Source organism: Caretta caretta, chromosome 1 (genome assembly GCF_965140235.1).
Source record: "Caretta caretta isolate rCarCar2 chromosome 1, rCarCar1.hap1, whole genome shotgun sequence".
NCBI lineage: Eukaryota > Metazoa > Chordata > Testudines > Cheloniidae > Caretta > Caretta caretta.
In genome coordinates, this window is record NC_134206.1 from 298,480,968 (window position 1) to 298,503,949 (window position 22,982).

The 22,982-nt window shown below is 41.3% G+C and overlaps 1 protein-coding gene across 9 annotated transcripts in view; it reads left to right on the top strand.

Annotated features, from left to right (window-relative positions):
- ADAMTS20 (ADAM metallopeptidase with thrombospondin type 1 motif 20) overlaps positions 1-22,982 on the top strand; it is a 207,484-nt gene that overhangs the window by 119,928 nt on the left and 64,574 nt on the right. For all 9 annotated transcript variants that reach the window (XM_075124403.1, XM_075124402.1, XM_075124404.1 and 6 more), the window contains 4 exons: positions 927-1,091; positions 1,329-1,628; positions 1,979-2,140; positions 6,037-6,213. In XM_075124403.1, the coding sequence (XP_074980504.1) occupies positions 927-1,091; positions 1,329-1,628; positions 1,979-2,140; positions 6,037-6,213 (804 nt within the window). The remainder of the gene's footprint in view (positions 1-926; positions 1,092-1,328; positions 1,629-1,978; positions 2,141-6,036; positions 6,214-22,982) is intronic.

Consider the following 22,982-nt stretch of genomic DNA (forward strand, 5'->3'; position numbering starts at 1 on the left):
CGTGCAAAGTGTACTGAAATTGAGACCGGGTTGAGATGATGCCTACTCAAAAAGCCTTTGACCCAATTCTTGGACAGTTTTTGAGATATGAACACATCAGGGAGGGCCTCATAGATTTCTGCTGGTGTCAAAAACAGAGTAATGACATTATAAATCAGACCCTAAATATACTTTATCATTGTCAATAAAATTAGTCTCACTATAAAATAGTTGAAAAGTATAGGAAGAAGCTACCTATAGATATCTAAACTGTAGAAAATAATAATAATTACATGATAATGCGATCATATATTTTGAGGACTACATCTTAACATATACAGTCATGTGAAACAGCTACGGTTGCACGTCCAAAGCCCATAGCCCTTCTGTAAGCTGCACATGTCAGGCCCATCTAGCAGTACTCTACCCCTCATTCCCCGACAGCACAGCTCCATTAGAGCCACACTGTCAAGGTTTCCCCACTAGCAGTTGCGCCCAAGACTACACCTGAAAGGGAGCTATTCACCATGGAGAAAGGCCAAGAAAGGTGATACAGGCTGAGACAAATACACATCTTGGGTTACTTTAAGAGTAACTTGGGGGAGGGATAGCTCAGTGGTTTGAGCATTGGCCTGCTGAACCAAGGGTTGTGAGTTCAATCTTTGAGGGGGGCCATTTAGGGATCTTGGGCAAAATTTAGGGATTGGTCCTGCTTTGAGCAGGGGGTTGGACTAGATGATCTCCTGAGGTCCCCTCCAACCCTGGTATTCTATGACTCTGGGTTTATAGCAGTATAATTGAGGTTGGAATCTGGCTCTTTGTGTTTAATTTATGGATTAAAACCTGTATTAAATCATGATAGTACTAAATATGCTTACGTTTGCAAGTTAATTTTGGATTTTTTGATCTAATAAAATATGATTAACATATATTGTTCTGCTTCATAGTGCTCTGCATCTTGTGGAAAAGGTAACCGTGCTCGCTATGTGAGTTGTAGGGATGCTTATGGTGGAGTTGCTGATGAATCACTCTGTACACACTTACCCAGACCACCTGAGATTTCAAACTGTTTTAGTCCATGTGGAGAGTGGCAAGCTGGAAATTGGTCACCCGTAAGTATTATTTTTGTTGTTGCTGCTGCTGCATATTTATATTATGTTAGTGCCTAAAGGCTCTGATTAGAATTGGGTCGTTGTGCTAAGTGCTATGTAGAGGTATATGAAGAGACTGTCCGTGCCCTGAAAAAAATAGTTATACATTTATTAATTTCAAAAGTAAATATGAATATCTTTAGTTATTGTTTTTTTATGTTATGTTGTATCACAAGTGTTGGGTTAATTTTTGGTCAGTGCACAGTTACATGTGATAATGGAATAGCAACAAGACAAGTTGTCTGTGTCAACTACCATCAACAAATTGACGAGAATTACTGTGATCCTGAAAGCCGTCCTTCCAAAGAGCAAGAGTGTAACATGCCACCATGCCTTCCAGTTTATCGTCATATTCCTAAAATGAATGACCATCCAAGCCATTTTCCAGAACTAGATTACCCTCCAATACACAGGGGCCATCACCCACAAGTTAATGTAAATCAATGGAGCCATCCTTCTGTAGGAGGAAACCAGTGGAGAACAGGACCATGGGGAGCAGTAAGCAAACTACTAAAATGTATTTACTATGTTCATCATTCTGCATGCATTAGAGTTCTCTCTTATCTTTTTTAACATTTCTGAAAATGACATTGTAGTACAGTATCTATTTGGTAAGCTTAAATATACATTTTTATTTGAAAAGCAATATGTTTAATCAAAAACAACTTATTTTGATTTTAAAATTTAGAACGCTTAGACCTTTAACAAAATTGTTTTTTGGGGTTTTAAATGTATAGTTCAGTGCCAATTTCCAACTTTCTTATTTTCAAGTTCATTTAAGCAATATATTGTACATTGCAGTGTCTTCACAACTAACAAAGATGTATATTTGCCTTATGTTTTATTAGTGCTCTAGTACTTGTGCAGGTGGATTCCAACGTCGGGTTGTAGTGTGTCAAGATGTGGATGGAATAAGTGCTAGTTACTGTGATGAGGCAACAAAGCCACCAGAGTCAAGACGCTGTGATTCTGGACACTGTCCACGATGGAACTATGGGAGCTGGGGAGAAGTAAGATTATTTCACAATTTACAAAAATATATTTGTGAACCTTTTGAGCATTTTTTAAAAAAAAGGTAAAATAATTATTTAAGTATGTATGCAACAGAAACTCTTTTTTACTAGTCTCAAAAGGATCAAACATTTTCAAACTCAAACAATTTTTATCTACCACTGTTTTCACAATGAATAAGCAATTTATTTGTTGAATGATTAATCCAGCCTCTGTGATACAGAGTGCCTATAAAAGGGCATGCTGTTTTTGTTGATTACTGGCATCTGGTCACCATATCTATAAGCAATAGATCAGTAGGACTCGCTAGTGGTTATAGCTTTGTCATGCTGCCTGACACATGGCAATTATTCCTTAGTCTAATTAGGAGTTATTGTAAAATTTCCTTAATTCAGTGCTCCACTCTAGTAGTGTCTTGAACCAGGAGAGATTTAAGATTATTTTCTTTTCTAAAAAGATGAGTTGGGTGGGATAAGGTTTTACTCCAAAAATCATTGTCTAACGCAGTCATTCTCAAACTTTTATATTGGTGACCCCTTTCACACAGGAAACCTCTGAGTGTGACTCTCCTCCCCCTTATAAATTAAAAACACATTTTGATATTTATCTCTGTTATAAATGCTGGAGGAGAAGTGGGGTTTGGGGGTGGAGACTGATAGCTCACGACGCCCATAATAACCTAGTGACCCCTAGTTTGAGAACTCCTGGTCTAACAGCCACAATAAGAAAAGTGAATACAAGAAGGTGAAATAAAAGATTAATAGACTGTAAAGCCAGAAGGGGTCTCATGATCATCTAGTCCGGCTGCCTGTATATCGTGGGCCACAGGACTTCCTTGAATTATCTCCTGTTTAAACTAGAGTACGGTAACTCCTTACTTAAAGTCATCCCGGTTAACGTTGTTTCGTTGTTACATTGCTGATCAATTAGGGAACATGCTCGTTTAAAGTTGTGCAATGCTCCCTTATAACATTGTTTGGCAGCCACCTGCTTTGTCCACTGCTTGCAGGAAGAGCAGCCCGTTGGACCTAGCTAGTGGGGAACCAGGGTGGACTGGCAGCTCCACTATCAGCTCCCCGCTCCCCTAAGTTCCCTGTGCAGCAGACGCCCAGCAGGCTATCAATTCCCAGCAGTTCAGCTGTCCCTCCCTCCACTGCCATGTGCTGCTCCTGCCCTCTGCCTTGGAGCTGCTCTTCAGAGCCTCCTGCTTGCTAGGAGGCGGGGAGGAGAGGGAGGCTAATGTCAGGAGGCTAATGCATCCTGCTTACCCCATCTTCATAGAGCAGGGGGGACACATGACAAGGCTCAGGAGGGAGGGAGCTTCCTAGCAGCAGCTGCTGTGGCCTCAGCTTGCTGATTAACTTAACAAGATAGTATACTTAAGAGTGGTGTCAGTGTACTTAAAGGGGAAATGCCCGTCTCTCTCTCTCTCTCTCACAGGGTGTAGGTGTGTGTCTCTGTCTTTGTCTGCCGTGCTGTCTCCCCTCCCTCCATTTCTGCTGCTTGTAGAGTGTGAGGCTACATAAACAACTAGTTAACCCTTGAGGGCTCACCAATTGCTAGTTCATCATTTAGCAGGAAGGCATCCCCTGGGAAATATCCCACCCTCTGACTCCATCACCTCAACCAAGCTTCACAATCATCATCGCTGTGTACAGTATTAAATTGTTTGTTTAAAACTAATACTGTTTGTGTGTGTGTGTGTGTGTGTGTGTAGTCTTTTGTGGGGCAAAAAAAAAAAATTCCCTGGAACCTAATTCCCGCCCCCTCACCGCCCATTTACATTAATTCTTATGGGGAAATTGGATTCGCTTAAAATCGTTTTGCTTAAAGTCGCATTTTTCAGGAACATAACTACAACGTTAAGTGAGGAGTTACCGTATATCTTTTAGAAAAAACATCGTATCTTCATTTTAAAATGTCCAGTGATCGAGAATCTATCACGACTCTTCATAAATTGCTCCAGTGGTTAATTATCCTCACTGTTAAAAATGTACACCTTGTTTTTAGTCTGAATTTATCTAGTTTTAATTTCCAGGTATTGGATCTGGTTATACCTTTTTCTGATAAACTAAAGAGCCCTCTATTTTAATCAAATATCTGTTCCTCAAGTAGCTACTTATAGACTGTAATCAAGTCAACCGTAATCTTCTTTTCGTTAAGATAAACAGATTGAGCTCTTTGGTTCACTATAAAGCATGTTTTCCAATCCTTTAATCATTCATGTGGCTCTTCTCTAAACCCTCTCCAATTTGCCAAAATCCTTCTCAAATTGTGGACACCAGAACTGGACATAGTATTCCACTAGTAGTTGCACTAGTGCCAAATACAGAGTTAATATAACCTCCCTACTCCTACTTGATATTCCGTTTATACATCCAAGGATTGTGTTAGCCCTTTTGCCCCAAGTCATTTTAGAGTCATTGCTTCCCAGGAGAGAGTCCCCCATTCTGTAAGAATGACCTACATTCTTTGTGCCTAGATGTAGAACTTTACATTTGGCCATATTAAAATGCACATCATTTGCTTGCACACAGCTTATCAAGTGATCCAGATCACTCTGTAACAGTGACCTGTCCTCTTCATTATTTACTACTCCCCCAATCTTTGTGACATCTGCAAACTTTATCAGTAATGATTTTCTTTTCTTCTATCAACTCCTACTCTTTAATTGTGATGGTTTGTATGAACTGTTTTCAATTAAGAAAGTAAGAAACGAATTCTCTATTGCATGTATGAGCAAACTTTGACCATAGATTCTATGCCAAAGACCACATGTACAGTTAAAACAAATAGTTTCAGTTTATTCTGACCTAGGTTCTCACTTGCATCACCTCCTACATATTGAATCCCATGTACCTCAATAATTAGTAGATAATTTTTTGAATTTTATGAGTAAAATGGAAAATTCAGCATCTGATTTTTTTCATATGTTATTCACCAGCTCTAGTAACTTGGTTCCCTAGGCCTAGCCTGTGCATCATGGCAATTTCTCTGTTAATAGCTGCACAGTAAGGAATTTGCTTTGTACAGTATATACAGCCCTCCTTTGGTTTAGTATTTTTAATAAAGAATCAGAGTATACAACAATAAAGGAGTAGGACATACTGTTTCCTCATCAGATTATAATTTATTTCTGATAGTTTATTATAAATAAGTAATATTTTCTGAGAAGAATGGATTAAGTTAACTAGGAGTGAGCTTGGGCTAGAGTGAACGCAAACTAGCTTTTCCATTTGTTTTAGCAGTGCATGTAATGTTTAACAGAACTTCTGGCTAAAGTTTGTTTCTCTCTTTTTGTTTCTGTTCTACAAAACAATAATTTTAAATTTGAAAAAATAAATATGTAGTGCGTATTTCAGGAGACACCTATGTCTACAAAACAAATGGCCTTTAAGAATCAGAATATTAACATCAGGATGGGTAGTGTACTTTGTTGCTTAGTGTTCCTGGGGGTTCTCTTATTCAAACAGGAAACTCAGTTTCATGTCCAATTTCCATTTGCCCTTATCACAGAAGAAGGGGTACATGCTACACTGACTCTGGGTGCTAACCCTGAAGAATGACTAGTTTCTCTTAATTTGTTTTCTCTCACACTAGTGTTCACTTCTGCCTGAAGGAGCAGACTGTTTTCTATCTTCTTGTCTTTTGTAGACAAATGTTAATTAAATATAAAAATGTAGTTTTGTAAGCTCTTTGGGGCACAAACTGCCTTTTCATTATGTATGGGTGAAGCACCTAGTAAATGGGACCAAGATTTTTGCCTGAGGCATCTGGGCAGTAGCACAATAAAAATATTAAATAGTAATAACAGTTTACTGATTACACAAATATCTGCTTAGTATATGAAGACTGTTGATGAGACCCCTAAACTATATCTTTTTAATTTTTTTAGTGTACTCATACATGTGGAGATGGAATAAAGACAAGATTAGTGATTTGTCAGCTTCCTAATGGCCAAATGTTGAATGATCAAGGCTGTGAAATTCTAGACAAGCCACCTAACATGGCACAATGTAATGTGCGTTCTTGCCCTGGTGATGTTTCATGGCAACGGGGACCATGGAAATCGGTATGATAGTATTCACTATTTCCTCCCTCTTTTTCTCTCTCTCTCTCTCTCCTTTTATAAATTGTATATAGTATTTTTGATTGATCACAGGGAGACAAAACTGTGTGTGGAATGTACCCATTGTAGCTTTATTAAGCATCTGCTCCTGCTCCCATTTAATTAAATGGGAAACTTTCATTGACTTGTCTGGGAGTAGGATGTAAACCATCATAAGACTCATTTTAAATTTTGTTGCTGTTCATCCTGGATTATAGTGCTGATGAACAGTTTGTTCTGCAGGAGGAGGAATCAATTTGGGATTTTACTTTTAAAATAAATACTGTAATTTGTACTATAGTATTAACTAAATATTTATATCTATATTTGTATGTAGATATCTAATGCATAACATTCTAATCAAAGATACATCTAAGTACCTCACACACGTATATTTTGTTTCCCCTGTAATCAGTCAGTACTGTACTCTTCATTTTATGTACAATTGTGTATAAAGGTTTACATTTGTGGATATAACAATGACTAATTAAAGGTGTCTGTATAATTGTATAATTATAATAGAGCTCCTATCTATATGTCACTATCTATTATTATGTAAAAACAAATACAGTGATCACCATTAAAATCTGTACAGTTCCCATTTGCAGATAATTTACATTCCTGAAATAATCATAGTAGACCCTATGCTAAGGTACTTGGTAGTATTCCCTATGTTGTGAATGCCACAGTAACATTTATTAGACAACGTGCAAAAATTGTAAAAAGTTCAATGGCAACTACTATAGGGTCTGGATCCAGCTCCACTGAAGTCAGTGGCAAAAATCCCATTCACTTCATTGGGAGCAGAACCAGGATCACAATTTTATTAAACATTACTTATATTAACAAGCTGATTTAATTTCGTGTTTTTAATCAAGGAACGTGGAAATATTATATTAAGTGAACTTCAGATTTCAATTTTAAAATATTTTTAAATAATCTAATGTTATAACCTAAATTTGGTACAAATATAAATTGAAACAGATGTTTTAATTAATAATTTATAATAGTATCTCTTTCTTCCACTGTGCAATCAGAGTTTCAGTCTTACGCTAGTGCCTGCATGTCTTAAGCAAATCTTGTTTAGCCATTTGCCATATGTTAACTGGTGACTTGCAAACACTTACTAATATATGCTTTTGTTTTGTTTTATTTAACTGTAGAATTACATGTTGAAAGGGTAAGCAGAACTTTCAGCATATCACTGACAATAAGCTCAATGTCTATTCCTTTTCGATCTCCTGAAATCACTTACTGCCCAGTTTGTTCTCTGAGTGATGCTGCAGATTGCACTGCAATATGTGGGTGCCCTCACAGTCATAAGTGGGATGGTAACCTGGTGGAGCATAGAGCCAATCTGTTGAAGAAGTGGGGTCCAGGTAAATGCCCTTTTAATTAAACCGTATGTGATGTAGTTTTGCAAAGATTTTCATATTATTTTATATCCCAAGTGATATAAAGTGCATTTTATATCTTTCAAAACTAAGCCATATGGTTTAAAATGGCACTTTTTAGCACCCACTAGGACCCTCTCTTGACTCCATGCCCTAGTGGGGTTCTGTGGTGATGTTAACATCACCAGCATATTGCTTATTGGGTGTCACTCTGAGAGGGAGCTGGTCATCAAAACCAGGAGGGGGACCTAAGATGAAAGTATATTCAAATGCTACATGTATTGACTATGCTTCTTAATCTTACTATTGGGAGTATTCAGCACATAAAACTATAATGAACATTTAAAAAAAATATTTCAAATCACCTTTTAAGTAGGGCTTAGATGAAGGCACATTGTCTGGAATTATTGATCACTAAAGGCTAGATTGTGTGTATTTGACACAACCCTTAGTTGGAGTGGTGCAAAGTCGCAGAGCCCTGGAGGAGCACCAGAGGTGTTCTGTCTCAGAAGCAGAAAGCCTACCCTGAGCTCCCCAGTGCATTGTGGTGTGCACTGCTGCAAAGTGCTACACTTAGAATATTTCTTCATTCCCACCTCACTGGCTCTGCTGACCAGTGTGTATGGAAGGATAGGGAGAAGCCATGACTCTGCCTTCGATGTGTCATTTTGTAGTGCTGGGCAACCTTGGATGAGTTTCTGGTAGCCTCCCTGTAATCTCCGGAGCTCTTCAATTTTGCCTTATCTTCACCTTGCCCCTCCCATTCTCTCCCACCCCCTTAAAGGCTCTGTAGGAACTAGGTAGAATCTAGTTCTGCATTCTTAAATAAAAATGTTATTGGACAACAAGTATGAGTCTGGGTAAGAGCACATTATATATTTTATATAAAATTCTGAGTTATCTGTATCTTAGTAAAGAGGTGAGGCTAGAAGTTGATGGAGTACAGCTAGGAACTGAAAGTGAAACAGTCAAACAAAAAAGGGTCCCATTCAGTTACATCACATGAAGGCAGACAACTAAATATTGACAAATTCTATGAGTGCTTTTATATAAATACTAGAAGTCTAAATACTAAGATGGCTGAACTTGAGTGCCTGGTGTTAAATGATAATATTAATGTAATAGGCATCACAGAAACATGGTGAAACTATGGTCATCAATGGGACACAGTAATACCAGGGTACAAAATATATAGGAATGACAAAGTAGGTCACACTGGTGGGGGAGTGGAACTATATGTGAAAGAATGCATAAAGTTGTATATAGTAAAAATCTTAAATGGATCAAAATGTACCACAGAATCTCTATGAATAGAAATTCCATGCTTGAATAAAAAGAGTATAGCAGTAGGAATATAATTCCAACTGCCTGACCAAGATGGTGATTGTGAAATGCTCAAGGAGATTAGAGAGGCTACAAAAATAGAACATTCAATAATAATGGTGAATTTCAACTATCCCCATATTGACTTGGTTCATGTCAGCTCAGGATGGGATGCAGAGATAATATTTCTAGACACCATTATTGACTGCTTCTTGGAGCAGCTAGTCCTGGAACCCACAAGGGGAGAGGCAATTCTTCATTTAGTCATAAGTGGCGCACAGGATCTGGTCCAAGAGGTGAATATAGCTGAACTGCTTGGTAATAGCAACCATAACAAAATTAAATTCATTGTGCTCTAGGGAGAAAAATGCCAAAGGAACCCAACACACTAGCATTTAACTTCAAAAAGAGGAACTACCTAAAAATAAAGAAGCTAGTTCAATGAAAATTAAAAGGAACAGTCACAAGAATGAAATGCCTGCAAGCTGCATGGAAACTTTTTAAAAACACTGTAATAGAGACTCAAACTAACTGTATCCCCCAAATAGAAAAAACAGTAAGAGGACCAAAAAAATAAAATAAAATAAAGCTACCATGGCTAAACAACAGTAAAAGAAGCAGTTAGAGACAAAAAGACATCCTTTAAAAATTGGAGGTCAAATCCTAGCAATGAAAATAGAAAGGAGCATAAATTCTGGCAAGCCAATTGTAAAAGTATAATTAGGCAGGCCAAAAAAAGAATTCGAAGAACTAGAAAAAGACACAAAAACAAACAGGATATTTTTTCTTAAGTACATCAGAAGCAAAAAGCCTGCCAAACAATCACTGAGGCCACTGGACAATCAAGGGGCTAAATGTGCACTAAAGGCAGACAAGGCTGTTGTGGAGAAGCTAAATCAATTCTTTGCATTGGCCTTCACTGCAGTGGTTGTGAGGTGTCAGTACAGGAGGTTTTGGAACACACTGATATATTAAACAGTGAAAAGTTACCAGGACCAGATGTCATTCACCCAGGAGTTCTGAAGGACCTCAGATATGAAATTGCAGAACTACTAACTGTGGCATGTAACCTATCACTTAAATTACTCTCTGTACCAAGGGTAGCGAATGTGACACCAACTTTTAAAAAAGGCTCTGGAGGCTATTCTGGCAATTTCAGGGGTAAGCCTAACCTCAGTAGCAGGCACAATGATTTAAATTATAATAAAGAACAGAATTATCAGAGACATAGATAAACAAAATATGGTGGGAATAGTCAACATGGGTTTTGTAAAGGGAAACCATGCCACACCAATCTAGAATTATTTGAGGGTGTCAACAGACATGGGCCGGGGGATCCAGTGGATACAGTGTACTTGGACTTTCAGAAAGCCTTTGACAAGGTCCCATGCCAAAGGCTCTTAAGCAAAGTAAGGAATCATGGGATAAGAGGAAAGATCCTTTCATGGATCAGTAACCGGTTAAAAGAAACCAAAGGATAGGAATAAATGGTCAGTTTTCACAGTGGAAAGAGGTAAATAGTGGGGTCTGCTGAGGATCAGTACCGTTGCCAGTGCTGTTCAACCTATTCATAAATGATCTGGAAAAAGGGGAAACAGTGAGGTGGCAAAGTTGCAGATGATACAAATTCAAGATAGTTAAATCGAAAGCAGACTGTGAAGAGTTACATAGAGATCTCACAAAACTGGGTGACTGGGCAAGAACATGGCAAATGAAATTAAAGTTGATAGATGTGAAGTAATGCACACTGGAAAACATGATCCCAACTATACATACACAATGATGGGGTCTAAATTAGCAGAATACCATTCAAGTAAGAGATCTCAGAGCTCTTCAAATAGATGCAGACATGTATTCCATCTAGGTGTGTGCACGCCCAGCTAAAACTGGAGAATTTTGCCTAGCAGTATCTGTAGATGCAGTGCTCGTGCCTTGGGCTGTAACCTTACCCTTGGCCCGTGTTCCCTCTAACCTTCACGCCTGTGCAGCCGCACGAGAGGTCATCAAAGGCTGCACACCTGATTAGTACAGCCGCACAGGCATGCACACAGCACACACGGAGGTAACCACAGGTGGGCCTGGAGGATGTGTGGGGTGAGGTGGGGAATAGGGTGTGGGTGGGGGCAGTGGAATAAGGTGGGGTGGTGGTGATGGGGGAACTTGTGGCATGCAGGGCTACAGTGGGGAAAGAGGGCTTTCTCCCAGCTCCAGGGCTGCGGTGGGGAGAGACGCCTCTCTCCCAGATTTGGGGCTGTGGCGGGGAGAGATGCCGAGCCCCAGGGCTGCGGCAGGAAAAGAGGATTACTGAACATTTTGCAGTGTTAATTTTCTTTTTATTTGATTTCATATTAAATAAACATTGTAAGCAGTGCACCTTGTTAATTATCCCTTGTTTTAATATTCTTTCTTCTTCTTCCATACCTATGGTAACTTTTTAAAAATGTATATTGTATCTAGGTGTTTTGTTTCTACTGGTGGTGCACATCCACACGTTACCTTGATATTGGTGCTGCACATAATAAAATTCATTCCGTATTAGAGGGAACATTGCGGCCCTGGCTATATGAGGCAGTTCTGCCCTGACCTCCACCCTCTACCCCCAGTTCCTTCTCATTGCCCATGGCTGAAGCTGGAGCTCTCTATGGTTATCAGCTCACATTCTCTGTCTCAGTTTTCTGAGTTTTTCTCTTCATTATATACTTTTTAGATAGTCCCTAATACCCTAGATAGTGTTAGCTTAGTTAGTTAGGATACTTATTGCCCTGTGTGATGCTTTCACCAGGGTTCAAGCACTGACCGTCATGTGGGTGGGCAATTCCTAATAGTGATCCCCACATGAGATGCTTGCCATGTGTAGGGGGACACACTGAGGAGCAGTGCTCTATTTGTAAATCATTTACCAGAAGAAACCAGGTGGCCAGAGACTTACACTTGGAACAGCACCTTCTCGAGCAGGCCATGAGGCCTGTTTCGCTACCAAGGCCCCAGATCAGCTGTTGCCTTCAGACTTGGTAAATGAAGCTGCTGGTACCTCCCCCAAGAGACAAAGGATCCAGGTACTGTGCTGAGAACACTGAGAGCCCCAACCATCTCCAAGCTGGTGGCATACTAGGAGGCAGCAGATTTACTCTGCCTATTTGTTCCGGATTCTCCATTTATCCAGGATGTTACCAGGGCAACGGCCTCCATCGCCTTGATGACTCCCTTTGATGGTGTTGCAGAGACAAAGGGTCAGTCGGCACAGCAGCCTGGTCCTTCTGCACCACAGACTGTAGAATTGAGGCCAGTGTAGGGCCTGGCACTGAGGACCTCCTCAGCACTGGTGCACTCCTCGGCACCAACATTGTCTTGGCAGCAGTTTCCGCCTTCTACTTCGGGTACCAATGCCTTCCCTGGCACCGGGAGTAGGTGTCAGATATTTGGTACCGGCTATGCCGATTCCTCATTCCTCATCAGCGCCAGTACCACTTTCCTGTTGGGCTGTGGATGAGTCTAACCATCTGCTTGCACCATTGGGACTGGCTTCACTGCTTTCACCAGAAACATGGGAGGACTCGGTATCCAGGTCAGGGTCCTACTCCCAGCCTTCATCGCTTGATTGGCACCAGGGACCATTCTTGGAGCAGTATTGATACTGAGATCAGCACTCTCCTTGTAGTCAGGACCTGGGCTCCTGGCTTGGTGCCTACTGGCCACCTGTGCCTTATCTGTACCCACAAAGGCCTCCTTGGAATCCCTGGGATGCTCCTCAGTCCCAGAGATCATATTCTTCAGCCTGCTCCAGAGCGAAATCACGGGTCCTGTTGGTGGCTAATGTTGTTGCTGATCCACCACAAGCTCAGACAACTGTTGTCTTCTTCAGGGCCTCCAGACTTGTCTCATCTGGGTCCGGTTATTCAGGAACAGAATACATCCCTGATGTACTTGGCTACTTCTGCATCATCTCCTGATGGTTCAGTGATACCAGGTTCCTTTCTCCCTCAATGCCTGAGAATTTGAAGGCATACCAGGACCTTTAGCAGCATGTGGCTGCTTCCTTGGGCATCCAGGCAGAGTTTTTACAGAAGAATATGCACAAGTTCCTCTACATTTTCCAACTATCTGCTCCAGGGAGAGTAGGTCTCCCTTTTAATGACACTCTCCTGGAACCTGCAAAGACCCTCCGGAGCACTCCAGCTTTAGTGCTGCCTACAGAGAAGCAATACATAGGTGTCATTATGATGGCCAGCAACAACAGTGACTCTCACAATGCTTCATTGGGCAATCCTTCTTTTCTGCAAGGGAGCAGGAGTACCCCAGGAAGTGTTACCTTAAATTTTAGATGCCAATTAAATTAGCCTACGATAGCACTTCTTATTTAACAAAAAGGTAACCAGATTGTGGCCCGCCCTAAAGGAATTGCTAGGGTATTACCCTGGGACTTGTCTCTGACCCACAGAGGGCTCCCCAGAGGAAGCTAGTCTTGCTAACCCCTGAAAGGACACGGATACAGCCTTCCGCTCAAGGATTAACACACACAAGCAGAAATTCTTCGAAAACAAAATATTTATTTATTTAACAGAAATAAAAGTTACAGTGAGTTTAATAAAGCAAAAAAAGATACATAGGATATAGTAAAACACAACAGAATCACATTTAAGAATTATACAGTAAAGTGACATAGCAAAATAAAAGAGACAGACTGCATAAAATACCTAACCTATATAGAGACTACAGTAGGTCCAATGTAACAAGAATATAAAGATTCCGCATACACAAAGGCTTTAGTCGTAGTGTTACAATCTAATCCTTTACTTAATACAATGTAGTATATGCAGCCTTTATACACACATATGAGAAACCATGATCATATTCACAGATTAAAAAGAAAACATTTACTTAAAACTAACATTAACACTTAACACTAAACATTTAACATTTAATATCTGATGTTTACTATTTAACATCCTGTGAGTGGTGATCAGCCAGTCACAGGATGGGCGGGGGAGATCTCCCCAGAAACAGGCATCCAACTTTATTAATAGACACACGCAGTGTGTCTACCTTAAATGATAGGTAGAAAGAAGATCAGACTTACACTTGTACTGTACCCAAATTCCCTCTGTATTGTCTTACTGGTCCTTCTGATCTCTCTGTGTTTGAGGTTTCCACAGCCGCAGTCTTCCTGCTACTGCGCCTTCAGCTGTGGATGTAGCAGTGGTTGCTGCTGGCCATTGCTGCTGGCAAGCAGCTGCTCTGAAGGCGATTGTCAAGGCAACCTCGGAATTCTGCTGCGGCTCTCAGGAAAGTTCCGCCTTTGCTGCTGCTTTCCTTCTTCATTTCTTTCCAGGTAGCGTTCTCTTGCTCAGGTGTCTTCCCACTTCTGCTCTTCCAGAAACCCCAAACCCACTACACTCAGCCTGCTGGCTGTCAGCCTTATATAGTGGTTGCTCTCCCAAGGTCATCTCATCTCAGCCAATCAGCTTCCAGATATTAGCATAATTCTAGATCTTTCCTATTATGTCATTCCTATTTTTAGATAGCTCCTCCTTCTGATGCCATCTTGGGTAAAAGCTCCTCCCTCTGACCTATTGTTAGATAGCAGAGCTCCTCCCTCTGAGTTCCTGGAACCTTCTGGAATTTTCCACTCTCTAAATTTAAAATATGTCATCCCTGTCTCCGCCATTTTGATCCACCATGTTGGATTTTCTATATTTAAACTGTCATTATTTTCTACTTGTTTAGAGCCTTAATCTTAAAATTAATTATTGTTTTATGCAAATCAAAGTGTCCTGATACTGCCACCACCTTAATTATGTCAACTGGGAGAAGTGAATTTTTCGGTGTTTTATACCCCCTCCGAGGTTTTCCTGCAAGCCTCTGTTTAGGTGCTGCAAGGTATCTCAGAACATTCAAAGCAAAACCTCTTGTTACAGAAGGGTCATAGTTCCTGGAGGCAAAGGCCTTCTGGTTCTGCTTTCAGCCAGTCGACACGACCCCTGGCATTTACAAAGTGCCCATTTTGGCTTCTGTGTCTGGGGCAATGACCCTGTAGTGATTTCTACATTTGCGTCCCCACTGTTCGGGAACAGGCTGTGTCGCTTTTATAATGTTTGGGACCTAGGACAGCTGGGTCCTAAGCAGTGTCAGATCAGGTTATGTCATCTAGTTCCTTTCCACCCCTCTTCCCCACACCTCTTCAGGGGCCCCTCTCACAATACACTGCTCCTTAAACAGGTTCAGTCTCTCTCTGCTAGCTTTGTTTGCTGTGCAGGAGGTTCCCCTGCAGTGATGAGGTCTGAGGTTTTATTCCTGGTACTTTTTGGTTCCCAAATCCAAGGGAGGGGTGAGACCTATTCTCAACCTCTGAAGCCTCAACAAATATATCCGATATGGTGAGTCACCCCAACAGCTATCATCCCCATGTTAAATCATAATGACTGGTTTGCTGCCCTGGACCTTCAGAACACTTATTTCCATGTAGCAATTCTCCTGGTTGTTTTGGCGAACTCGCACTATCAATACACCTTACTCCCTTTTGATCAATCCTCTGCTCCTCAGGTCTTTACCAAATGTATAGTTGTGGTGGCGGCATACCTCAGGAAGAAGAGAATTCATCTTGCCATATCTGGATGGTTGGTTACTGAGAGGCAAGTCCAGAGAAGAAGTCCTCTCATGTACACGTCACACTACACTTACTCAATTGCCGAGGTCTCATCTGAAACAATGGGAAGTCAACACTGGTCCCCATTTGAAAAATCAAGTTAATTGATTAGGGCATTGGGACCTTAATAGAGTCTACAAGTTTGAGAGCATTTTTGCCAACTAACCCTTTTCAGGCAATTTGGCGCCTTTGTCAGGAGCTGCAGTCTCAACCCTCTGTCACAGCTTCAGTGTGCCTGAGGATGCTGGGTTACATGGCCTTATGCACACACGTGGTCCATTTTGCCAGACTGTCTTCTCCTTCTCCAAATATGGCTGAAGTCAGTCTTTCATCTGACTCATCATCACTTGCACAGACTGGTCCAACTTTCTCCACCGTTCCTGGTCTCCTTATGGTGGTGGACAGTTCAGGATAACATATGCCAGGGTGTTCCTTGCTTAGCCCCCAACAACCAGGACTGTTGTGGGGACCACATCTGGGGTTGCTGAAAGTTCAGGGCTTGTGGCCAGAACAGGCTTGTGGCTCTGGCAGTTTTGCATTGGGAAGAGTATTATTCCAGCGGCCGATCGTTTACCTAGGCTCCAAAATCAACTTATAGATTACCTCAGCAAGAATCTTTCCCTGAATCATGAGTGGTCCCTGAAGCCCAGTATCCTGAAGTCCATCTTTGAAGCAACCTGTTCACTATGAGAGACAGCAAGAAATGCCATCTGTTTTGCTCTCGAGGGGGGCTTGATCCAGGCTCCCTGACTGATAACTTTTACCTGGGTTGGGAACCAGCACTCTTATATGCATTCTCCACTGATTCCAATCGTCCTGCAGGTGATCTTCAAACTGAAATTGGACCATGCCAAGGTCATCTTCATTGCTCCAGCATGGCTGAGGCAGTGTTGGTTCTCTGGCCTTCTCTTGTTATCAATTTGGCCTCCCATATGCCTTCCTCTTCATTCCGACCTCCGGACTCAGCATCACAGTCAGACTTTGCATCCTGTGCTCAGCTCTCTGAATCTCACGACATGGTTGCCCATGGGTTACGTCTTCAGTCATAAGGTCTTTTACTTAGCTAATTGAGGATGCATTTGGTGGCAGGTTTCCATCCATGGAAGGTCAGTATTTTCAAATACCTTGGTAACAAGGTTCTTGAAAGGGATGCTTTGTCTCCACCCACCAGTGAGAGAGCCTGTTCCTTTGTGGGACCTTAATATGATCTTAGCAGCTCTGATCAGACCTGCAATCAAGCCTTTGGTATCATCTTCTTTTTCTCTTTTGTGTCAAAAAACTATATTCCTGGTGGCAATGACATCTACGAGGAAAGTGTGTGAGTTGCAGACTTCGATAGCAGAGCCTCCTTACACACAATTTTCCAAAGACAAAGTGACCTTGTGGCCACACCCTAAGTTGTTATCTGAAGTGGTTTCTCAACTTCATTTGAATCTGGCGGGATATATACCTGTATTCTTTTCTAAGCAGCATTCAACCCTGGGCAAGCAGCATCTTCACACATTGAACATCAGCAATTCCTAGCCTTTTACCTGAGAAGGACTAAACTCTCATGCTTCGCCTCATCTGTTTGTGTCATATGCAGACTGAATGAAGAGACAAGCAATCTCTTCGCAGATGATCTCTAGGTGGTTAACTTCCTGTATCAAGACAGAATACGAAATAACTCTGATTATGCCCCTTCAAAGGATGTGAGCTTATTCTAGGAGAGCACAGGCTATGTTGATGGTATTGTTAAGTGATGTTTAAATATAGGACTTCAACTAATGGATCATTACGCCATTTCTGCAGCATCCACAGCAGATGCAAACTTTGGGAAGGCATCTCTGCAATCCTTTTTTAAATAAACTCCGAGCCTTACTTCTTGCAACTACTGCTTGTGAGTTACCTATGTAGAATACGCAGCTGCATCTACTCGAAGAAAAAAAAAACCAGTTACCTGTACTGTAACTGTTCTTTGACATATGATGTATTCCAGAACTCATCCTCCTTCCCCTCTGCACTGGACTCTATGCTCTTGGCATTCAGGGAAAAGCAGCTGAGGGGGGCTGGGGCACAGCCACCTCATATAGGAGGGAGACTGGCTACAGCCACAAGGCGCAGGCACAACCGCTATGGGTACGATTAGGCAAAATTCTCTGGCTCTAGTGCCCTGTGCATGCACGCGCCTATGTGGAATACACATTTGCACACACCTCAAAGAACAACAGTTATGAGTAAGTACCGTTTTTCATCATGGGTAGTTCTCTGAAAACATCTGCTCAGTGTGCAGCGGCAGTCAAAAAAACCAACAGAATGTTAGGAACAATTAGGAAAGGGTTAGATAGTAAGACAGAAAATATCAAAATGCCACTGTATAAATCCATGGTACACCCAGACCTTGAATACTGCATGCAGTTCTGGATGCCCCATCTCAAAAAAGATGTATTTGAATTGGTGAAAGTACAGAGAAGAGTAACAAAAACGATTAGGAGTATTTAACAGCTTCCATATGAGGAGAAATTAAAAAGACTGGAACTATTCAATTTTGTAAAGAGAGGATTAAAGGGGGAGAGGGTGTAGAAGTCTATAAAAGCATAAATGGTGTGGAGAAAGTGAATAAAAATGTTATTACCCCTTCACATAACTCAAGAACCAGGGTCACCCAATGAAATAAATAGTATCAGATTTAAACCAAACATAAGGAACTGCTTCTTCACACAACACACAGTGAACCTGTGAAACTTGCTGTCAGGGGATGCTGTGAAGGCCAAAAATATAAGTGAGTTCAAAAAGAATTAGATAAGTTCATGGAGGATAGGTCCATCAAAGGCCGTTAGCCAAGTCAATCAGGTACACAATCCCATCCTCTGAGTGTCCCTAAACCCCTGCCTGATAGAAGCTGGGACTGGATGAGAAGGGATGGATGTTTCTATTAAATTACCCTGTTCTGTTCATTCCTTCTGAAGCATCTGGCACCGGTCACTGTCAGAAGACAGGATACTGGGCTAGAAAGACATTGGTCTAAACCAGTGTGGCCATTCTTATGTTCTATAACCTTGCAGCAATATTGATAACATTACTGCATAGTATATCTGCACATTGTTATAGTTTTCTTTACAACAGGTGTGGAGGTTAGTAATATGAGGTCATATTCTCAGTTGGTGTAAATTGACATAGCGCCATTGATTTCATTGGAGCTACTCCAAGTGACACCATCTGACAATCTGTCTCATCCACTTCAATAATAAAAAGTTAATAAAAATTGTGTAATAGAAATTTGTAGTTAAAAGTATACTGAAGCAGATTCTCTTTCCTGTTTCATTGCTTTGCCCATCTCTGGTGGTGCAAAGCAGCTATAAATCTTATGCACCTGGCTCCAGAAGGATTCCCTCTTTGTCAGGGAATATGCAATTACTATAGAGTTGTCATAATGTGTTGTATACAATCTTCTGCTCCTTGCCAACTGCATGAGGGAGAGGGGAGGACTAGGGGAAAGGAGACACAGATACAGCATCACTATGCCCCATCAATCCCTGGCTGTGGAATGGCCTTTGAGGGAACACAGGGTGGAACATAAATTAGAGCAGCCCTGAAGTTACTTTTAATTTACAGTGTGAGCTGGCCCAGGCCCTACTGAGGTTTGAGCAAGTGCATAGGTGCCAAGTTTCTAATCTGCCAGGAGTGCTGCCCCGTGGTCCACCCAGGCCCCGCCCTGCCTCTTCTCTGCCCAATTCTTTCCTCTCCCACCACACCGTTTCCTGACACTGCAAAATAACTGATATGTGGCACGCAGTAGGCGCTGGTAGGGAGGGAGAGGCACTGATTGGTGGGGCCTGCCGGTGGGCAGGACGCACTGCGGGGAGAGGGAGGTTCTGCTAGGGGAGCTGCCAGTGTGTGCTAAGTACCCACCGTTTTTTTAAGCACATGGGTGCTTCCCAGACCACCCACAGAGTCGGCACCTATGAGGAAGTGTAAAGTTTGCTTTGTCCCTGTTCAAATCTGTCTCTGACTGCTTCTCAGCTGGCCCAGAAGCTCTGGCTCATTGATTCTGCAAAAGTACTAGTTGTACTAGATCCTCCTCTTGGGTTCTAGCCTCAGGCATAAGCTGATGGAGAAGACGACTAATTGAGCTAAAGAATTTAGAATCCTCAGGACAGGCAATGAGTGTGATACAAGAGTTAGAAAGAATGTGTCAGTTGCCAATTGTCATTTCTTTTTCTTCCAGTATAGAGTGAGGAGTTCGTCATGTGTCTGCCTTCAGATGAGGGTATAGGTATAAGCAAGAAATAATAACAATTTGCACTTGAAATGAGCTATTATCAGATTATATTTCAGAACTAAAAGCTCTTGGCTTCTTCAGAGTAACTGTCATTGGTAATTGCATATCTTTGGCCTCAATGTTTGATAGACTGCTGGAAGTGACTCCAAAGAATGCTATAGCCAGGTCTGTAAGATGTGGAGATGTGATAGCTTCATATTTCACTACTAGATTGGTGCTACTGTGTGTAGAATAGTTGGTTCACTATAGGGAGACTGTGTTAGATCAGTTTCAATAGCATTTGTAATTGCTTGAAGATTACTGAAATTCAATTAAAATGCAGTTCGGTCCTGAAAAGTGTTAAGTGTAAAAATGTGCACATTTTTACTTAACAGGTCTGCTCCGCCTGTACACTTCAGGTCAGGTGACTATGCTAGATCCATATATCTTTCAGGGACTCTGCATGATTTCAATTATTCTTGTGGGGATACAAATCAATCCAAAATAATACATTTGTCACATTCTTGAAATAAAGTAAGATTATTAATATAATTAATCTATTAAATCTCTGGCAGTGACATGTGTACAAAAAACCTGTAAGTCAAATTTGTAGGTACAGTCTTTCAGGCTAACTGCTGCATACTTGAGTACAATATCTCTGTGTTGATACATTCAGTGCACGATAGTACATGGGCTAAATTAACCTTTCATATAACTACTTATTTCAGTGGAATTACACCAGGAAAATATTCCGCCCCGTATGTCTAGGATGTTTTCCTTTAAGTCTTCCCTGGTTTTATGTGTGAAAGAGTTGAGCCAACCATTCAAAACTCTGTGGAAGAATTAAAAAAAACTTAAAACAGAAAATCTATGGAGACCATATGCCACACTGTAAAATATCAAGAGAAAATTCCATGGTATTTTATCAGTTTGCTAACAGTACATTTTTATTAATGTTTTATACTTTATTCTTTCCTTCTTTCATTATACTGTGTTGGGTTCTTGTCTGTAGTGCACGAAGTAAGACATCTTGACTTAGTTCTGGAAACTTTTAGTAAGACATTCCAGATTGCCTTATTCTCTTGAGAACAGGAGGTTGGATTCTGTGCTGCTCCCCCTGGAGGCACTACACAGAAGGTGGCTTTAACTTGTGGCAGCCTCCCTTCTGTAGCTTACATCTTGCGGTGCAAACCAAAATGGCCGTAGTACATACAGCTATGGTCCTACCCATTGCCATTGCCTTTCTTGGGTGGAGACCCACATCTGTCTCCCTCTCAGTAGGGGTATTTCGAGGCTGACCAGTTTCCTGCCTTCACTGTGTTATTCCCAGCAAAAGACAATCTGCCTAAGCAGACTTGCTTCACTTCTGTCCTCAGAAATGGCACACAGTTTAATTGCTAAAGCTACCACACTGTTTTTTCTAAGCAGGCATATTTTTTCTTAAGGTGAAAGCACTACAGAGAAAACAGACATACTAATAAGCTTACCGGAGATCATCCTCTCCCCCCACAAAGGGTGGTGGCAGGAGTAGTCCTTCAACTCCCATCCAGGGGTTTTCCTGTGGTTTCAGGTTGATCACACCTTTTGCTCCAAACAGGAACACAGTTGTATGGAACGTCTGTAGGCCAAAGTCCCTCCAATCCTTCCCTAAGGATTCGGGCCTTCCATGTACCAGAGATCCTATCAATTTGCTAGCTCAGGAAGAAGGCCCTGAGTCAATTTAAACTCTGGTTATGTATTCAAAAGTCCTTTCTTTGTCTGTTGATTCCTCGAGAATCAGTTTTGATCTTTGAACTGTCCTCATGTAATAGGTGATCAGCATACCTAAGGACCTCCCCTCAGGGTGAAGCTTCAAAGGCTGAATTTGTAGTTGGGGGTTTGCAATCCTTTCTGTTCCAGTACTTCCCAGGAATTCCGCTTCACGTATAGCATCCCAAAAGATTAGTCATGTTTGCTACCTTGTTCAACAGAGTCTTTTGAAGTTCATGATACTTGCAAGATATTGCATTAATCCTGTTTTCATACAATCCCACAATAGTATATAAACATTTGCATTTTTAATACAATGGGCTCCTAAAATACTTAAACTTAATTCAGTAAGATTTAACTTAATTCAGTAAGGTTTGTCCAGGGTATTGCAGGAAATTTCCATCTGTCACAATATTTTTTCAGACAACATGAAATATTATTATTCAATAATTGTTTAGTTTTTTCATTGAGGATTCTTATAGTCAAATTGTGAAATTAAATAGTAATATATGGTTATTTTCTGAGGGCTGACAGTGTGTTAGATTTTACATTTGTCATTTGTTGTAAAAGACAAATGAAAGGCTGTTACTTCATTTAGAGCGCTGGTTGAGCACAGTCTGCAGACATCACATAGTTGCTCCAGAGTTTATGCTTTTTTTAAAAAAACAATAGAATAGAATAGAATTTACTAGGAGGTGGATTGGCTGGCCACCAGTACGGGGTCAGGAAGGGATTTTAGCCCCGCCCTCCCCCCGGTGTATTCTGGGAGGTTTAAAAAAAATTCCTTCCTCTGAAGCATCAGAGATGGCCACAGCTGGAGATTGCATACTGGACAGGGTGGGCCAAGGCTCTGTAGTGGCACTGACCATTCTCGTTCTCAAGTGCTTGACTGGCTGGTTCTTTCTCACATTCTTAGAGTCTAACTGACGGTTATATGTGGGTTAGGGAAGGAATTTCCTCCAGGTCAGATTGGTAGTGACCTTGGAAAGGGGGCGAGGTTTGCCTTCATCTGAAGAGTGTGCGAGTGGGTCATTGCCAGGATTATCTGGGTATATTTCATTTAATCATTTCCCTGCCTTTCGGGGGCCTCGGGCACTGGTGCATGTTAGTCCCTCCTGTTCTCTCCCTGTAGTACATAATCGTCTTATGTCCCATAGGCTGTAATATTTTGGTCCCATTTCAGTTGTTGGGTTTAGTGTGCAGGTGTCAATGGCCTGTGATAGAAGGAGGTCAGACTAGATGACCTGGTGGTCGCTTCTGGCCTTAAAGTCTATGTAAACTATGTACGTTTACACAGAACAAGTTTGTCTTGAGGAAGGGTTTGAAAGAGAGTAGCGTAGGTGCTCCTGCATTTCTCAGTATTTTTAATAATTACATAAAAAGT